The sequence below is a fragment of the Diadema antillarum genome, unplaced genomic scaffold, assembly GCF_040938485.1.
Source record: "Diadema antillarum isolate AM-2024a unplaced genomic scaffold, OU_Dant_1.0 seq00002436_RagTag, whole genome shotgun sequence".
Classification (NCBI taxonomy): Eukaryota; Metazoa; Echinodermata; class Echinoidea; order Diadematoida; family Diadematidae; genus Diadema; species Diadema antillarum.
In genome coordinates, this window is record NW_027273043.1 from 87217 (window position 1) to 108217 (window position 21001).

At 37.2% G+C, this 21001-nt stretch overlaps 1 protein-coding gene across 2 annotated transcripts; it reads right to left on the minus strand.

Moving 5' to 3' along the window:
* Positions 1-12739: 12739 nt before the first annotated feature.
* Positions 12740-18314, minus strand: LOC139714793 (uncharacterized). Of its 2 annotated transcripts, XM_071626448.1 has the most exons (6): positions 18182-18308; positions 17442-17490; positions 16825-16974; positions 15992-16348; positions 15048-15134; positions 12740-14538 (listed from the first exon to the last, which is right to left on the minus strand). In XM_071626448.1, exons 1-6 carry the CDS (start codon positions 18283-18285, stop codon positions 13702-13704), a joined length of 1584 nt encoding a protein of 527 aa, XP_071482549.1. In that variant the 5' UTR covers positions 18286-18308; the 3' UTR covers positions 12740-13701. The 2 variants fall into 2 exon arrangements, with proteins under 2 accessions (XP_071482549.1, XP_071482548.1); XM_071626447.1 differs by lacking the exon at positions 17442-17490 and having other exon boundaries at positions 18182-18314.
* Positions 18315-21001: the final 2687 nt, after the last annotated feature.

Here is a 21001-nt window from a genome sequence, read left to right on the forward strand (position 1 = left end):
AAGGCAAGCTGCAGTTTGCATGTGTCAATTTAGTGTTTTGTATGATACATGGTGAATGCTCTGCACCTCCAGACATTCATGAAGAACGCATGAAAGTCAAAAATTTACCACACAGCATTAGTCAGTGACTTCAAGCCTGGAAAGTCAGCTGTAAGTGGTTACATTGGATTTCTATGTTCTTCAGTCTTGCTGAAGAACTGTGATGAGCTGTAATGTGAAGCTTACCTGGTCACCAAGGAGTCTTTACCTTATAAATAATTTTTGAGCGACATCTTGCATCGAGCACCTGCCAATTTTTGTTTTCTTTATTTTTAACACATCAATTGAGGTCCATAAATTAAATTTCAAAGTAATGGAGAAGTTGTCCTGTATTATATGTTTAAGATAGACTTCGATGAAAAGAAGGAGCACCATGAGCACCATAAAGAGAGATCTAGATGAGTTCCAAGAGTTCTTCAATACTCTCAGTGTGCTGCTTTACAGCACACCAAGAGTGCTGCTACCGGCACGGCTGTTCATCAGGGCGTCAGTAGGAGTGTGCCTGTATCACTGGTTATTACTGGTTGTACTGTCAACTTTACTTAAAGGGGAAATCCAGTCCAAATATAAGTTAGTCTGATAAAAAAGAGTAAAATATTACGAGTTCAATGGTATAATTTTGATCGAAATCAGATGAAAAATAAGGAAGTTCGGACATTTTGAAGTTTCGCTATTTTTGGGGGAAACAGTTCTTGAACAGTCAATATGAATGTGTAAATAACAAAGTGAGCATGTCATTCCCTCACAACTTACCATATAGTTTGTACATAGGATTGTGAAATTTCCAGTTTTTCATTCAAATGCAATTATCCCCGAGGCTCAAATCCTTGTACAAAGTCTGTATATCTAACTGATCACTATTCTGAAGGTATTCAACGAGGAATAACGTTTCAGACTTCAGTGACAAAACTTTAATTTTCGTCATTTTTTTTTGTACACGATCAATGGACAATTGTGAGGGTATGACATAGTTAGCTCACTCATTTGCATATTCATATCCACTGTACAAGAACTATTTTGCAGAAATTATAAAAACTACAAAATGTCATAACTTCCTTATTTTTCATCCGATTTCAGTCAAATTTTTACCATTGAACTCGAAAGATTTTACTTTTTATGCCTCCGCCAACGAAGTGGCCGGAGGCATTATGTTTTGGGGTCGTCCGTCCGTCCGTACGTCCGTCCCGTTTTGTTTTTGTTGATATCTCAAGAACCATTTTGTGGTTTTACATCAAACTTGGTATGAGGGTATATCCTGGGGGGATAATACTTTGTTTGGATTTTAGGGTCAAAGGTCAAAGGTGGTTATTTTGTGAAAAAAAAAAGGTTGAAAATTCATGTTTTTCTCCATATCTCGCAAATGGTTCAAGGTATCTTCATGGAACTTAGTATATATGCTTGTTCCAATGGGCAGTGATTATCTAGGGAAGTTGGGGGTCATGGTTCAAAGGTCAGGGGTCAAAGGTCAAGGTCAACTCCTCAAAATATCACTACTTTCCTTATATTTATGCAATGCCTGAAGGTTTTTTTTTTTTTAACTTGATGTATACATGTATTACCCAATATATATTCTGTTGGAAGTTCCTTGCCAAACGGTCAAAGGTCAAAAGGTCAAAGGTCAAGTAAAAGTGCTGACTTGCACTTTTTCCTCCATATCTCAAAAGTAACTCGAGGTATCATCATGAAACTTACATATTTATGCATGTTCAACCTAACAGTGATTCTCTTTGGAACTGTGAGGTCAAAGGTCAAAGGCCAGGTTTAGATAATGCTATTTTCCCATTTGATACTGAAATTATACTTTTTCTCAATACCTTGAAAATTACTCAATGCATAAACTTATAAAAGGGTCAAAAGTCAAGTAAAAATCATCAGTTCCCCAAATACCTGCACTCTGACATTTTAATCATTCATCCAATTGAACCCAGTTCTAGGAAAGTGAACATTGAGCACATTTGTGTCAAACCTGTCATTTTGATATTTTACCAATTGTGTGAAACTGTCATCACACATTGTCAAGACATTGTACTATAGACCTATTAGATAGGAGAACCATGCATTATGGCGGAGGCATATCAGTCGCCGTAGCGATATATCTAGTTTTATCATACTATCTTTTATTTGAACTAGATTTCCCCTTTAAGTCGACCTCACATAAAGTCTAATAATCATTTTTAAGTACAGGTAGAAGGCCTTTTCAAGTCTTCTTCTCTTTACAGTACGTGTATATTTTATCGATTTCAATTTTATCTAAGTTGAGGCGATGTCTTCAGTCTAGAATAGATTCGACTTTAGGCAAGGTTGACAGTATGTCGGCTTAAAGTACACGTCCATTAGTGAATGCTCATTTGTGCTGTACATAATACCAGCAATTGTATAATATGCTTTCTGTGTTTGTTTGTGTGTGTGTGTGTGTGTGTGTGTGTGTGTGTGTGTAGGTGTGGTTTTCATTTCATTGTTTTTGTTGCCTGATTAATGGAGATTCTGTCATAGAAACCATGGCAGTAAAACATTTGTGCATGAAGGAGGTAAAAGAGCATAATAGAAACAATTTTCTGTGTATGTGGAGTTTTTTTTTTTTTGGGGGGGGGGGGGGAGGGGGAAGGGGAAGGGGGGGGGTGTAATTGCCCTCGGGGCTTATTGCCCTGACATGGATGACGATATAGTTGGTGTTTGATGGGGGTGTTTTGGGAACGATTGTTAGATGTGATATAAATGTGTGTGCACCTCCTAGAGATATACAGTAAGATTTTTAAAAAAGATTTATACCTAGTTTACACGTACTTTAGTTTTGGGCCATTTCTTAACTCATCTTTTCAAGTGTGTTATATACATTGTATTTGTACAGGTAAATTTGTAAACAGCATAGAGTATATACAGTATTGTATTATGTGTGTTCAATACATTGTACATATCTTTGATTTTGTTCATGTGCCTGCCTGTTGGCATTTGTCATCAAAGTTATTGTACAGCCGTACAAATATCTCAGTTTATAGTGTAACAGTTTTAGTGCTTATCATGTTTATATTTTTCAAGTTTTTGCATAATTCTGCCAATTGATGTTTTTATTGGGTTTTATAGGGTCAATATGACATTCGGATTGTTACAGTGTGTTGCTGTATCAAAAGTTTACATACATGTATATATGATTTTCACTTTGTACGTATGCATTGGAAGATTGTGGTAGCATGCGTGATTTAGCACATTGGCAACAAATGTTGACTTTCTGTCTTCTGGTGTTGTGCTACTGTATATACCAGGAATTGTATATCCAACATCCACAGCTCCTTCTTCCTACTGACAAATGATTGATAATGTGCTCTGAAGTGTATTTTTTTTTTCAATGTTCTTTTAATATTTCTGGTTTGTTTGTTTGTTTGTTTTTGAGGGGAGCTATATACCATGCAAACATGTATATATGGTAGGTAGACTCATATAGACTCGTGTAGGTAGACTAGTACAGTGTATTAAAGTTCCAGTGTATCCTCTCTCTATATATTAGTTTATAACCAGAAAATTTGTGAGTTTTACATCCTTCTTTATGCGCTTTACCAGGTTACAGCGTTTGTATTGTACATGATTTGTCTATATTGCAATCCATTACTGTCATTACCCTTATATTACTCTGCTTTTTGATAGTTAGGAAAGTGTTAGTTTAGGAATAAAGCCATGGGGTTAACCATTTAGGAAAAGTCAGAGGAAAATTGGGGACAAGTGCTTGAACAAAACATGGGTCAATTGATTAATTGATGTTTTTAGATGCCTTAAGAATAATATGTAAATAAACTATAATAGTGAATAATAGTAAATAACGAAGCTATTTTTGCAAGTCCCCTTTGATATCATTTCTTTATGTCAGTACCCCAATGTAATGAAAAACCTTCATGGTATGGGTAGTTGTCATGCTTTCTGAGTTCCCATTTCAACAATGCTGCCTATTATACGTGACATACATGTACATGAAAAAAAAATCATAAGCTTTAAAGTTTAATGATATTGATTTTCAAAGTAGTTCACACCCCTGTCAGAGTAGTTGAAGCACAGTACATTATGGTTTTGAATGAGCAGAGAAAACCAATGCAAATTCAGTGATGTTTACTTTGTAGATTATCATATCTGATACATGCATTTACATTCTTTGTGGAATATGATACTATTGTGTATTCACGCCCTGTTACAAGTGTATTGTGGACACTGTATGCGAATCTCTTGTATATGTGTAGATATTCATGTCATTAAATGTAGAAAGTAAACCTTGTATACAAAAAACGATCAACTGCAATGAAAACGAAGTACATTATCTGTATTACAAAATTGATACCTATTTTGAATATTTAACCTGTTATCTGTGTTGGACCCTGTACCAGAGCAAAATGAGTTTTGTATTAATTGGGCAAGTCCAAGATAATGTCCCCTCAGATGCTCAAAATTCATCTTGATCTAATCAAAAAGTTATTGATATCATGTTGTAGCCAAAGAGTTAAATCATATATTTCCAGCAAAGAAAATATTGAATTATGCAAATTTATGCAAGAAATATGGCCTTAATTTGCATAAATTAAAAACAAACCTTACGTATGGGACAAATTAAAAATATTCATCTAAAATCAGTTGAATTTGTCCTTGACCTAGTTCCTTTATGGACATGACCCCTGTATGAGCTAGTATAATTTCCAATTGGTAAGACAAGGTCAGCACATTAATTATGCAAATTATGCACTTTCCCAGAACGAAGTGTCCCATACTTAAGGATTTGAGTATGTTTTTTTAAAGTTTTTTCTTAAGATTTCTAACATTGACCAATCAAACTTTAGGAAGTTCTAATTTATTAATTTTAACTCCAGATTAGCAAAACTAAATGTCAAAATTTAATTAGTCCTTCATCTTGTAACTAATTAAAGTTTGCTTACGTATGGGACAAATGCCTTACGTATGGGACATTACATGCAAAGTGAATGGGAAAACCGCCTTTCGACATGGATGCTATTATGTCCTTACATTTGTTTGGTTAATGGATATCTTTGCACCTACTCTGAAGGATATGTCTATATATCTGCCTCTCCTACTCAGTTGACCTCAGAGAGAGTGTAAGAACAGCATTATTGAGTCTTTCTATGATTAAGAAAGGAAAATAAAGAATATTCATTTATACATGTATTTTATTATTTTCATTACAGGCTGGGCAGCTGGCCTTCAATTAACATTCCTCCTTTTAACATATTGATATTGGACATTTTCTTAATTCAGTTATCATTTTCAACTTTACCTCTCTACAAAATGACTTTGTCCAAGAGAATGGGATTCTCTGAGTGTCATTTTAGGTGCAGTATACTGTTCAGCATGTACTACAGGCTGTACAGCCTCAAAAGGGAAATCAAAACAATTGTGCTTGTGGTGCTCATCAATGACAACATTACCGATCTTACTGAAAAGAAAAATTAATCAAGGTGACAGCAGGTAACTTCAATGTCATTACTAGAGTTGATAGCAAAGGAAAAACCCTACGAGAATACTTTTTATTTTGATATGTGTTTAATATTTCAACTGCACACCCTCAGAATATATCATGACTTATCAAGGTCATGAACATGATTTCTGACAATCCTGTAAAATGAAGACTTTTGTAGTTTACATTGCCATGAACCACAATATCAATACTGGTTCTGTGGTTGGAGTGCTAAAAACACAAATTACACAAACAAATAGGGAATTCAGTTTTCTTCTCTATTTTGTGTTTGAAGAGACAGATGTGCTCTGAGACACCTTCATCAACTCATACTTACTTTGTAGACGGTCCCCACATCTACATAATTATCAACATGCATTCCAACCTGGTAGTGTATGATCAAATGAGGTTATTAGAATTTATCAAAATTGTAAGTTTCAGATCAGTGAATTACTTAAGTGTTTCATATCTAGAATTACATTTTCTCTTAAGATTTGAACATACAATTAATGATAATCTTTCCTGTATCACTACACAAGCATGTACAAAGTAAACACAAATTTTGTCATCTTTGGTAGCATAGACCTGAAGCCAAGCAATTTGAAAAAAAGTGTGCCAGCATTGGTACTTATACATTCGTCTTCTCTTTGTTCTACCACAGCTTTTAAAATCTAAAAGTTTCATTAAAATTTGATTGATTTTGCAGAAGCTAAAATTCACATGGCAAAACATGATGATTACAGAGCAAAATGAGTTACTCTTGTTGTTGTTGTGTTTTGTGTTGCATTTCAAACAATTATAAAGCTCTATAAAAACTTAGACAACTTGCAAGGTAAGCCTAGAACTACTGAAAGTACCCACTTCAAACTGTATAAAATTTGCAAATTACACTGTACATGACATTTGATTTTACAGTTAAAATTATTAAGACTACAAATTAGTCATAATGTGCACGTATGCTACATCAAGGTCACAAGCTAGAATTTGCACATTTTTTTTTCATTTGATAAAAGATATTGACCAGAGTATTACAAATGGGCTAGAAATAGAGTGTCAGTATATGCATACTGTATCTGTATACCAGACATCATGAGGACAGTGTTAATGCATGATGGAATCCATTTTGAACTAAGACATTTAATTGTAAATTGGTAATTACTTTTATTTGTCTTATTTTAGCTTTTGTTAGGTACGTGACCCGGGGAAGTACCCACTTAGAAGTCTATTTCATTTGTTACATGTTGTAGTATGATTTGTGGAATTGAATATGACACTATGGGGAAATTTAAGGTCATTCCCATGAATACACTTGTGCACTAAAGACAAATGTCCCATACGTAAGTTGAGCCATGTCCCATACGTAAGGTGTACTTTCGTTAATTAAACCAACTTCATGAAAATATGCTTTATTCTTTTGCAGTGAAACTTTGCTGAAAGATACTTCAGTATTGTATCTTTCTTCACTTCTAAACAGAACTTGATCAGTAAGATCCTTTAGAGAATTTTCAATTCAAACTTTATTTTGAAAAATCCAGTTTTTCTCTGGTCCCATACGTAAGTTGCCATATTTTTCTTAATAAAGTAATTAACCCAAGGTCAAATGACATCAAACTTAAACACAATATTCTTCTCAGGGCTACCAGTCCTCCTGATGATAAACAGTAAAATCCAAGTGCTCCTTCATTATTTTTCAGAGGTTTGAAATCTCTGAATGTCCCATACGTAAGGTGCGCGATATCTTGGACTTGCCCAATTGCAAATATAACCTTTGTTTTCCTAGGTGTGGAAGTCAGTTTGGAGAGCTAGGGGAGATTTTTATTGATGAAAAAAAAAACAAAAACAAAAAACAGTCCAATGGAAAATGATTGGGGTGTGACCTCCACCAAACGCGTTTCTTCAAAAGAAAAGAAAAAATATAGATTTTTATGAGATCTTAAGCTAAGGTCATAACTTGAAAAAACAAAAAACAAAAAAATAAAAACAAAAACAGAAACAAAATTGATTTGCCAAGTGTTGAAGTGCAAACAGAACCCAGGATTCTTTTCTCTCTGTGCAACAGATTTGTAATACAGTACATTGTAACGAGATTGGGGCTGTCTCAATCTTGACCAAGTAATAACTTCTCAAGGAATACCTATGATATATAATGCTTGCTTAAAAAGAAAGAAAGAAACAATAACCAAAACAGGGTAACCGTTTTATGAGTACTAGTATTGAACACTGCCAATTTAATCTCTGGCTTTCTTTTTGTAAAGTGCCTATGAATTTTGTGTATACAGTATATACATGCGTATATTATATTGCATCACAACCATTATTATTATCTTAGCATATGAGATTATAATTATAACAATGAATCACAGAATCTGAAAATAGAGGATGAATGTACCTTTGAAAGTCAAAATCATTTTTCCCAACACACTTGACTAACCCCGTGACCAGTGTTTATATACGCGTGGTACCAGAAAGCAATGTTTGATGTCTATATATATACAGGTGTATTTGTCTTCTTTCTTACATATTGAATTCTATTAAATATACAATTGTATATGAATTAGTTTCCCATTTTTTGGTGTGTTTTCATGTGATCGTGTACAAGTGGTCTTCATGATTATTATTTTATGTGCGTAATCGTGTGATCGAGAGCGTCTTACAATATGCGTGGCTTTATGAAGGAGTATGTGACACGGAGCTGGCCGCGGTATGATGACGAATTTGCGATTATGGGATGTGTGTGTATCTCTCAAGATTTGTAACTAACATACACAAAACCACACACTAAATACGAACACGGAAATCGCCAAACTAGAAATACCATGTATGGACTAAGCAGCTTACAAAAAGGAATAATGGTGCGATGAAAAAGGAAAACATACATCCGGTGTTTGTCTAGGCTGGCTAATCCCGTACTTGTAGTCATGTTGAGGGGAAACTAAGGGGGTGAACATACAACTACAGCTGTATAGCATTGCAAATTTTCACCTCGAAGAAATGTACCATGGGTCAAATCGAAAAGCTTTATCCAAAGAGACACCGTATCCATACCCCAATTCCCATAATTTATGCAAATTAAACGGGAGAGTAGATACAGTGTTAAATTCAATTTGGGGATTGAAAAAAAAAATAAAAGTCATGGGGACATCGTAAAGGAGCAAAAATGTTCCTTGATCAAGTGCTAAGTAGAGAAAGTAGAGAACACGACAAATAAAATCTTCCTCAAAATCAGCCCTTTAATTTGCACAGTTAGATCATGTAAATCATCAGAAAAAAAAAAATCATCATTCCAGAGTTGTTTAAATGGTTGAAGTGGCCCCGTTGGGGCAACAAGACAGGGTTGCAAAGGCCCGTAACTTAGTAATTGACTTATTAAATTCCGAAACATATTTTCCTCCTTTTCCGGAAGTACATGTAGTGATATTCAAACTGCGGGAATCATTTTTAGACCTTGTAAAATTATTGTGCATGATTATGTTTTAAGGTGGTCCCCAAATATACGTACATGTAGAGCTTGGATAATGGCATAACAGAATCTTGAGATTGATAATAACCACCGTATGGACGTTAATTTAAATGTTCGATACATCTATTAATATTGAAGTGTGACCGCTAAGCACCGCACGGCAATTTTCTATTCTAATGGACCATCTTTAATGGAAATGATTTATGTTTGAGTTGATGTCCCATTTCCCAGGTCTGAGCTGGAACTAAACCGCCATATGTTTTTAACGGACCTTGGCGATGATCGAGCATTTTCTACGACCTTTCAAAATAAAAATAAACCACCTGCTGAATAACAGCATTCCTGCACTTGTTTTCCTGATTAGGTACGGTGTATGCTATACATGTATTCTATGTGATTCTATTATTTTTGTTTAGGAATTTACTAGTGTTACATATCATAATCTTCATTAGCTCTCACTATGGAGACGTCAGTAATTTTCGATCACAGTCATCCCGCAGTGAAATTACATTTATAGTAATAAATAACGTTCTCAGCTTATGTCATTCTGCTTACCAAGCAAGTACATGTATCGTTTTTAGCTAGGTCACACAGATTTTTTTTTTTTTTTTTTTAAGGATCCGTCTGTAATCCTTTGTAAACTTCAGACTGTATTTTAAACTTCACTTCTAAATTGGTTGCTATAATATGGACGAAAAACAAAATTTGCAAAGTGTGAAGGGTGAGAAATCTATCTGAACCCTGGATTTTTTTTCTTCTGTACAATGGATTTGTAATAAAGAGATTTTTGAATACGAAGCTTTGCGAACTTCAATAATCACCTGATCCGCAGGTATTATGTATGTACGTGAAAGTTTGTGCACATCTGGTCCATTGGTGCAGAAAATAATCACTTTTGGTGTGTCCATATGACACGAGCCATTGTGAATAAATTATACCCTCCTTGAGCGTAAATACGAAGACATTACTTCAAGTTTGTGGGTATAAAGTTATAATGGAAGGCATTGTGATTTTTACGACATGCACGTCCTCTTTCAGCACCTTTTGTAAATTCGCAAACTACTGACCTTTCACACAGTGCTGTCCCAATTGTACACAGCATGCTTTAAAAACAAAACAAAAACAAAAACAATAATTGGACTGCTGAATACTTACATTTTGTTTCGTGTATGTATTTTTTCTTTATTCGCATAACTCGCGTATATATCATCTCATCAAAAACAGTAATGTATTTATCAACACCGACAGAATATACAGGTGACATTTCAGGTGTGTATACAAAAACGAGTCATGTGACTATAGATATCTCACAAATTGATATACTGTGGTTTGCATAGTATTTATGAATTTCGACACAAAGGAGTTGGCATTTCATACGATACAATATTGTCTTCTCGCAATTATTCTTCACGGCTAGCACAGTGTGTCGACAAGTATCAATAGTTGCATGTATTTCTGTGACTTACCAATGATCCCAACCTGAAGCACCAGCAATTTTTCACCTAATGTAAGTTTTATACTTGTCACTTTAATCAGTGCCAACATTCCAACAGGTAAATGATTTAGATGTATAAAGAATATTGCATAATCTTCCAATAATATTTTATTTTAAATACAAGTCAGTCTGTAAATGCGCTTGAAACTGAGATCTCGGAGCAAATTATATGTCATCAGGCTCTTGACACCTACTATGCAGTAATAGGTTGTCGATTTCAAAATTTAGCTTATTCAACTCATTTTACTTACTATCTTCGTAAGTTTGAAATTTTGAAAAACGAAACAAACACATAAACACAAACAATACCGCAACACCACGGCCTGTACCATATTCAGATTTTTTTTTTTTCCAGAATGCATGACTGCGGTGATAAATCGAGGTTTCTTTCTTACAAGCAACCATTGCTTCCTTTGCGCCATCGTTAAACAAATCAAATAGATGTTCAACATCTATACATAATGCCACGTACAACTGTCGTATATAGCTATACATGTATACACTGTAGGCTATAATAGAACCCATGAAAACATTCCGTTTATAAATATTTAATTGCTAGGTGCAAAATATCGAGAAGCTTGGTTGTAAAGGACTTCGGATACGTCCTGATGGATGTAATAAGACAGATGTTGAGAAGCACATTATGTGATTTCAAGTTCGGTGCTAGTGCTGGTGCTCTAGTGCTATCTCCTCAAACAGCTGCCTTAAATCGAGCTCCAACACCAATGATTAGATCAACGCAAGGGATACTGATCATAATTATCGATCTCTTACACTATAGTGTACTTTCACACCATTGTGAAGGCCACGGGATTGCGCTGGCATTATACAAAAACAAAAAGAAAAAGAAAAGTGATGACGCTTGATTCAATAAAAAAAAAGTAGTCTGACTGCCTGGGTTTGGACACATGATGGGGAGGACGGATGCCACAATTTTCATCATTTCTGTATTTAAAAAAACAACAACAACATACAATTCAGTTAGTAGACCTTCATTTTGCTCCAAGGCTAAGATTAGTAGCCATGCCTAGTTTTCGTGTATGTTCCGCATTATCTATACACGTGCAATATGGATCCATTGGACGTGATGGGTCTCGCACATAGCAACGCTAGTTAACACCAACACCGAACTTAAAAATGACAAATTTAATAATCCCCATATAGGATGGTGTTAGCTGCTGAGGAAAAACACTTCAATTGCCGACAAGAATAGTAGAGCTCGGTTCAGTAGACGACTTTTTTTTCAACATTCATAGCTACCAAAATTACGTTATAATTTTGAGGTCAACCTGCTAATTAACACGGACTGATTCAAACTTCCTATGGGATTATTGCTGATGCTAGTGTTGAGATATCACTAACACCAGCGTCTGGCACCGAACCTGAAATCTTTCATTTTATTTTTCTAAAAGAAGCAACAATTAAGAACCATAATATTATGCAACTATAATAAAATGTTTTGCCAAAAAGCGACTCAAAGGCAGGATGAAAACGTGGTGCATTGACATTTCTTTTCTACATTTATGCCAAATCGTATAGTAGTAAACACCCCACATGAGTGTGTAATCGTACACTGCAGACACAACACATGGCATCGTGACCAATACTTCAGGTATATAGTAATCAATACAATAATTTCAGGGCTCCCAAAAGACAATGACTTTACGTATGTTCTGGTAGGTCTGTCCACAAGGCTACATGTCGAATTTGTTTATTGCTGTGTATAACGAGCTCAGGTAAAAGTATAACAAAGCAGTTGGGTCGCATATCTAGAATTTTTTAGAGACGACGTTGTTGAACAGATCTGTCTTTAATACCCACACTTCCAATAATGTTTTTACCTCTGCTTCTTAAATTGCAAAGTTTTGGAACATACCGGGAAATAAATACTATGTAGATGCTAGCATCAAGAACTCACTTTAAATACAGTTTGAGCTGAAATAAGCACACACCTTGAAGAAAGAATACATCGAACACTATTTGTGTACTCTATTGTGACGTATTATGTACTTTTTCGTAAGTTTTCATGCATCCGTTCAGGTGTTTCAAGATAATGGATTGATTTAACAGTACGAAGTATCATAAAAACGGACAAAGTTTTATTGACAAACATTGGGCAGAGAGGGAGCAAGACGTAGAGAGTATACGGGAGAGAGAAAACATGCTATATAATAGTACAGGGTTAGCCCGAACAAACCCAACAAACACATATACAAAAACATTATACATATACAAACACATACATACATACAAAACATACAGAAACAAAACCTATATCAAATATTCCGAATCACCCTGCTCTGTTGAATAATTTGCACTACACGAACATGAAAGTTTGGTCGTATCATAATTATTTTCTTTTATGTGTGGTATCATTATACCACTCTCTTACCTACAAAGTGTACATCACAATAATCTTAAAACGTAGTCGCAGTACAAATCTATTGGGTTCATGGAGCACTCGTTACTTTTGTCTAACCATTTGGAATTGATAGTTGTTTTTAAACCAACCAGTGCATGTGTCTCGGTAACGCTAAAAATATAGATTCATTAGAATTTGCAATGTTATGAGAATGTCCCTTGCATGGAATTCGTAACAGCGTAACTTTTACGTGGTTTGTATTATGTTGGAATAAAAACAACACAGGTGATAAATACAGTATCTGGCCAAGAACAATTCTGACATCGTACATGATGCTTGTCTCATAGCTTAGCCGTACCAGCCACACAGGGTTATAATGTGAATGTATTCCTGGAATGTGCATCGTTTTCATTTACAAAATCAGGAATATTTGGCACACTGGAAAGTAAATAAAATACAAATCACTTTTTGAAGAAAAAAAACCCCTCCATTTTTCTAGAAGAGAATGGAATAGACACCATGAAATACATTGAATATTTCATTTTTCGTGCAATATAACATACGGCATACCGTAATTGCCAGCTGGTATGATGAAAATATTACCGAGTCTCCGGGAACAACAACTGGTTCTAACTGAGTAAATCTCTGGTCAGGTATAATACGATTTGACAATTTGAGGCTGTCCACAATACTGGGCACTCTAGATTACCATATTTTTTTTTTCTGATGTTCGTGTTTACAGAAACAGCTAAATAACTAATTTAAGCCATCAATACACACATAATCAAAGGAATTTAACAAAATAAAACTATAATTGAATAAATAAAATAAGTTTCAAAATTGATGCTTTCAATCTGCCACTCTTCTTTCGTGATGGCTAACAAACGTGGTATCTCTGTTTAACAGTCATCTTCGGTGCTTCCTTGTAGAGAGAAGCTGACACGTTTTCTCGCCAGTCCGCCATTCGCTACCCGCCTCAGGCTGGGTATCTCCGCCTTCTCTCTCGGTCCCGTCTCACTCGAAACCTTTGCATTATTGTCTTCACCCTGTGACTGTTGAGCCTCTGGCGATATCTCACGCTGGTTCTTCAAAATGGAGGCGCCGTTCATTCGTTTCGTGTCGGCATAGATGTGGCCTGATCCTTTCTGCAAGCTGCCATTTTGATTGGCGTATGTGAGGTTTTCATTGAGGTCGGCTCCTACAGTTCCGCCGCATTGCACTCTGGGTAACACTGCCAAAATATTGCCGAGGGGGAGTCTTGAAATCATACTGACAATTGTTCTCGACAAGTCGACGCACGATGTCGAGTTTTCAAGAGCCCATCCAATGAGGGACGCATTCAAACACGTCCCTAGGAGTGCCGTGCTGACGTCACAAATTGACCACAGAGCCAGTGTCACTACGACAAGCGTGATGGTCGCAGACACAACAGCGAAGTACATCATAGATGTCCATACCATTAACAATGCCATATCTAGTATTGTTCTAGATCCTTGATTATCAACACCATCGGTAGAATCTACGTCAGTTTCGTTGGGTTCATATTGTGTTATGATGTCAGGTTCCTCCTCCTCCTTCTCATCCTCTTCGCTTTCGACATTGTCATTTGTTTTGATGATGTCGGCAAGGTCGACTTCCTGGGCGTTGGCCAGCGTTCTCTCGGTGTCGAGTGTTTTCCTGATGATGTCGAGTCGACGGTATAGCTCGAGAAACACGGGACGATCTCGGGGATCCATCTGCATGTTGGGATCGTGAGAGAGAGGAATGACACAGATGATGAACAGGTAGGTTTAGATCGTGGTCAACCTGTTTCATTTAACTGATGGAGAACAAAGAAAGTAGGATTGTGGGAGGGAAGAAGGATGAGACTAAAATAATTATGTATAGGATCGAGGGGAAGACGCACTTTGGGGCCAGGACTGACTGGTGGGTCGAGGTGAGGAAAGAAACTTTCTAGTCTGCTGTGGATCCGTTCACGTTTCTACTTGCCGATAATGGCAAGATTTACACTTGCCGAAAACGAAGGGGAACCTTGCTTATTGTTATCACAGCGAAATATTTTTATTACATGCATTATCTCCTCACGCCTCAGAAACATTTTTTACAATGTCTTTGCACTTTGCCTATCCTAGGGAAAAGACGGTGTTTTGTTTTATTTTGTTTTTTTTGTGTTTTTTTTGTGGAGGGGGGGGGGGATTTAGAAACTTTGTAATCCTTATTCTTCCAATGAATTAAATGATCTCACCGAGCAACAATCCTCAGCAATGTCCAAGAAAGGTTGCGGAATACCCGGACATATCTCTTGAAACAGCTTAAGGTCCAGCCCAAATTTCTGAAAGAAGGAGAAGGAGAAGGAGAAAGAGAGATATGATCGCAAGTCACAACTGTCAACATTAAAAGAAGAACACAAAACTAAAGGCAAATACGCCATCTTATTCGTGCGCCACAATCAACATTCTGAGATGATATAGTTTTGAAGACAACGCATTTCGTGGTGGACAGAACAGAATCTGATTATATATGCAGCCACGGTAACAGTCTTGGTTGTACATTCATTTGCTTTCACACACACTGTATTTTAAAGACGAACTTTGTGACAAGTAGCATCCAGCAGGTACATAACAGGGGATGACGATCAAAAGCTGCAGATGGCCCACGTAATACGTCATTTAAACCCTCTCATTATTATTGTCGAGAAAAGGCATTTGCGTAGGAACTTATACAGAGCGCCATCTACTGCCAAAGATTTGCATGAACTTGAAAGGGTGCTTTATTCATTCATTCATATTCCACAAAGTGGACATTATAATATCATATATATATATCACAGAGTACAATACAACAAAATATCGTGATTTTTTTTTTCTTTTGCTTTAAATTGAAGGGAACTTTGGGACGGAAAAAGGGGAAGTTTGAAAAAAAATATACAGGAAAAATATTAATGTAGCACAATCGTGAAAACTTGGATAGAAATTTAAAAAAAAAATGAATAAGGAAGTTATAAAATCGTGGAGTTTTGCTAATTTTTGCCAAAGAGTTCTCTGACAGTTGATTTGAATGTGCTGATGAGTGAGCTGATGATGTCATCACGTCACGATTCTCAACTGAAAACCTCCCCCCCCCCCCCCCCCACACACACAAAACTTGATAGATTGATGTTTTAGAGAGAGTGCAAGGTTCTCGTCTTACCCCTGTTCTGGGGAGATAGTCCGGGCAAGCCGATATCCTGGCGACGATCTCACACACTACGATGCCGAATGAGAAGACGTCAACTTGTCTGGTGTATTCCTCGCCTCGTAACATCTCGGGAGCCATCCAGTACGCCGCACCGACCACCGACATCTTGCGAGGTATGTCCATGCAGGCCGAAGGCATAAGGTTTGGAGCCGAGAGGTCCGGTTCGGTCCACTCATTCTCGTCGCCTGCATCGGGCGTTCGGGGTGAGTTCGGTGGTGGGTTTGGCATTACACCGAGGACGCGAGCAAGCCCGAAGTCGGTGAGAACGGCCTGGAGAACGTTGTTCGGTTTTTGTCTGATCAGACAATTCTAAAATCGAAATAAAGACAACATCAGAAGGTCGTCAAATGATTCGTTACTTTCATTCTCACGAACTCCATGACAAAATAGATTTTAGGATCAGATTAATATTCTTAGTCCTAAAATATGACAGAACCATAGATATGCCAAAAATCAATTTCGTGATGTTATTCACATTTACTCCTCAAAGATGGAGGAATAAAATTACGAGAAAGAGGGAGAAACTGAAAAAACCAACAACAGGAGTGTAAAAGGAAAAATTATGTTTATCTTTGAAGTGAAAAGGAAGATGAAAAAAAAAAGGAAGACGACGAAGGTCACGGAGAGAGGTAGATTGAGAAGAAAGAAGAAACAAAAGAATAAAGAAATGATTGAAGATTACATACATGACTTAGGAGGAAACAGGAGATGAGGAAGAAGAGAAGAAGGCGAGGAAGAGGAAACCAGGAAGAAGGAAATGAAGATGACCAGGAAACCAACATTACCCCTGATGTGAGGTCTCGATGACAGATGTTCTGCGAATGAAGGTAGGTCATCCCACGAGCGATGTCTGTTGCCACGTCACCTTTCTGTCGCCATGACAACGCGAAGTTTGTGTCCGCCAGGATGTCCGTTAATGCCCCGCCCGACACGTACTGCAGAAGATTTAGGGACAATGTTTAGTGTTGCTTTCAGTTTCAAGTGACCTGAAACCACACAATTGTATTCTGAAAATTTGATGGACTGTTTTAAGTTAAAGATGGAAGCTGTTAGTAATGATCATAGATATCATCATCATATGCTCACAGCTACCGTTTTATCATTCTAATTACAATATACCTTGCTATAAACTTTGCCATCATTTCATTGCCATCGGATATTATGGTAATTGTTATCGTTATAACTTCGGCTAGAGTCTATAGAGTTACAAAGCGCCTCTTCATCATGGCCTGATAAATGAAGACCGCTACATCTATCAAAGCGTCATCAATGAAACGAGTAATAAAATCTCTGATATACATCACATTTGGTCAAAGGCGAATTGTGATTGTATAGATCTACTGTTCTTTTATTTCACGCGTGACTACAATATGACATAATGCATTAATACAATGTCTATTACCTCCAGAACCGGATGAATATGTCCGTCCTTGACACAGGCCCCCATGTACCTGTTCATAGAAATGACGCGAAAATAATATGACCATTGGAATAAGGATAAGACATGATTGGTGATATGCAGCTGCTGTCATGGTTAAATAGAAAAGAATTTCGTAGAAAAGCTAGGAAAGAGGAAAATATTTTAGTACATACCTGCAACCGAAAGCATCTTATGCACCTTTAAACGTTTTTGTGTTTGTTTTTTTTATTCATACTTATATAGGCAAGTCCTTTTTTCTTTTACTTTGGCAACACATGGGTAAAAGATTGTATTGGGGACCATTCTGAGCGCACATTTAGCCATATAAGTGAGTTTTTTTTTTCTCTAATCACGGTTACTATGGTCACGAAAAAGGCACCGTTAAAGCAGAAAATCAACCTCGATTTGGAAGCTATCAGAAAGATTTAACGTGTACGTAATTACTATGGTTTATAACACATACGTCCGGAAGTTAGGCTACTGTTACTCCATGTACTAATGAAATCTTTTATGTACATGGGTTGTCAGGCATTTCACCACTGTCTCGTGGCCGTCTTGTTTTCATAGAATCTTTCCTTCTTGCTTTTCATTATCCGTTTCTTATCCTTTTATGATATCTTTGTGTGACTTTGTGTGAAGCATTGTGAAATCAAACGAAAACGTGACGCTGCCACGAGTTATTTTCTCGCACCTGGCAGCGGGGTTTCGATCAATGAACCTACCTGACAACATTCGGATGCTGGAGTTTGTTGAGCAGCTCAAGTTCCTGAATCATCTTGTGCTGGTTGGCGCGCCAAATCTGCTGCTTCCCAACCTTCACCACCATCACCCGCCCGTCCGACTTGTGGCGGATCTGGACAAGAAAATATCAGACACAAAAAAGATGACGGACTGTAAACGTTATGCAATTGAAATCTATTTTCTTTTCATGAGCAATGTGTGATGCGACGAGTTCGAGAATTGTCGTTTGGCAGATTATCCCAAACAGTGTTGTCTGCAGCCTGCATCTACATTGTCTCTGCACACCACTGTCAGTCACACAGGGAAGATCGAAGTGGAGAAATCGGTATACAAAATAAAATAGTCGCCTTCCGCCCTCTCGCGGCCAGAAAACATCAGGCTAACAAAGGGGGGGGGGGGGGGGATTTTCAGAGGATTGTGTATTCCTATGAGCGTGAGTGTGAGGGAGGATGTGTTTGTCTGTGTGTGTGCCCTGGAAAGGGGGGGGGGGTATTCTTTATTGAAGGCGTTTAATAAATTGCGACCCATTTTTGCTTATTCAATGCCACAATCATGCGGACCAATGATCCTTGAAGTTCCTTCCATGCAAGGGAAAGTCTCGGGGCGATTCATTATTCAGAAGATTATCATTAAATAAATGATCACTTAGCCGTGAACAGAATCGTTTCCTGCAGTGTAATTTCATGGAATGATTTAACATGAGACAAATTGATGGACGATGCAATTTATAAATTATTAATCACTCCGTACATTTTTTTTTCATTATTTATCCACCCATCTATCCATTCTCTTTGTCCTACTCGTTCTCAGGCTGTCTTGCCACTTCTCTGCGGCGTTTTCTTTCTGTTTTCTCCCTAAATACTACAATATATTCTGTATATGCGTCAGATTTTCCTATCAGTGCCCTTTCTTTCTTTTTCTTTCTTTTTTTTTTGTCCAAAGCCTCTTTCCTCCTTTTTTTTCACTCTTCTCTCTCATTAATGGTTATCCTTCTGGAGTCTGGATGTTGTTTTTATTTGCTGTTGATTTCCCCATGGAAATGAGCCGCTGTCCATTTCAGTTCTTTGAATTGGAGTAACTACGTCTGCGAACTTTTTCTGGACTGCATGAGGCTGGTGGCTATCATACCAACATACACCCCCTTCTATTCGGAACTTGCTCAGCGGCTCTGTTTTCTCTTAACTCATCATCCCACGACATAATATTAGCTTCTTGAAAGACTGTAAAAACGAATTCATTTTATATTGCGTTTTAGTATCAGTCAATCCGTTCAAGCTTTCATGCGACATGAGAATTATTCTCAAATCAGGCTTTGATGCACTGAACGTGTTAAATACCTTGCATCTAATTCTTTCAACATTCACACTTTAAATTCCTTGACCACTGCATCCCATTACAAATTTACAGACTACAGAATGAATGCATTTTTAGCATGTCACTGCCGCCGAATATAACTTATATAGCTCAAGTTGACAATTCCTAATACAGTTCCAAGTATTATCTCATGTCTTTGTCAATCATAGCAACATCTTTGTTTCAATTAGAGGGAACAGAGAGCATTACATGCTCAAGAAAACTTATAATTATGTGCAATGTTCAATGTGTGATGAAATTGAGTGCCAAGAAGATATATTCCCGCCTCTCTTTCTCTGGGAAAGTTTAAGTCAGATGCGACGTACAGTGTCTGTCTTCTGATTAACCTCACTCTCCCCATGTGTATAGTCGAGAGGAGATGTGTTTGTTGTCATGGACACATCCTCGGAAGAGACTGGCATCGCAGACAGCGAATAGGAGAAGAGGTGAAAAGTGGGGCGATTGATCGATTATAAAGCCATCGAGAGAGGGACGAGTGTCGTCTGGCCCTTTGGGATTCCTTTCCCATACAAATCTCCTTCATGAACTCCGCTGAATACTCGTGTGGAGTCACCAAGGTAATTGCGATCATTTTTCAGTTTTATTTGCCCGTAAAGTTCTCGCCTCTTCCAGACTCTCCACACCGACGAACAGTTTTCCATTCGTGTTTCTTTGTCGTGGTGTAAATTGGAGCTTGATTTACGTCGTGAAACGATCTTGTGCGACGTGCCATATCTTCCGCGCATTTTGTTACATATGCAGTTGTTTAATCAGTTCATATCAATGAATGTCTCTTTTTTCTTTTAAAATGGCGTTATTGGTGACAATTTATAACTCATCGTTCAAACAGTCGGCACTTTTATCGCCTCGCAAGAGCAGATGTTCCTTTAAATATTTACGAAAAATCTGCGACGGCTATCTGAAGGAATATTGACGATCCATTCAATTACTTTTCAAACATATTACTATTTCGTCTTCTTAATTATTTTCTTTACTAGCTTTTATTGTTCTTCCCTTCTCCTTTGTTCATATAATTCTTTCATTTTTCCTCCTCCTCCTCCTCCTCCTTATCAAATCATCGTCATCTTCGTATCCTCATCATCGGCATCTCATCTGCAGCAACTTGTTCTGTTGTCCCCTTCTCTTCTTCTTCTTCTGCTCCTCCTCCAGACCATGACTCTTTCTGTTTCTCTCTTATCATGAGCAACTGCTTCATGTATGTGACATCAATTCTTACATTTTAAGTTGGTCATAACAGAGGGATAGGCGCACAGCTTATGTAAGCCAAAAACATTGGTGTCTTAAGATTTGTCTATTTTCGAACGATGAGAGAACGGTGCAGAGAGACGTGCCAGGGAGTAGAGTGAAATGTATACAGCTAACCTTAGCCCTGGATATCAAGTCACAGGATGTATAGAGATCTTGGGGAAATCCGGATCCTTCCATCT

Coding starts and splice junctions, on each gene's coding strand:
- LOC139714793 (XM_071626448.1), bottom strand. CDS start 18,285: ATGGTGGTGAAGGTTGGGAAGCAGCAGATTTGGCGCGCCAACCAGCAC. Junction 17,491..18,181: donor CAGCATCCGAATGTTGTCAG/GTAGGTTCATTG, acceptor TTCTATGAACAG/GTACATGGGGGCCTGTGTCA. Junction 14,539..15,047: donor TTGCTGAGGATTGTTGCTCG/GTGAGATCATTT, acceptor CCCAACATGCAG/ATGGATCCCCGAGATCGTCC.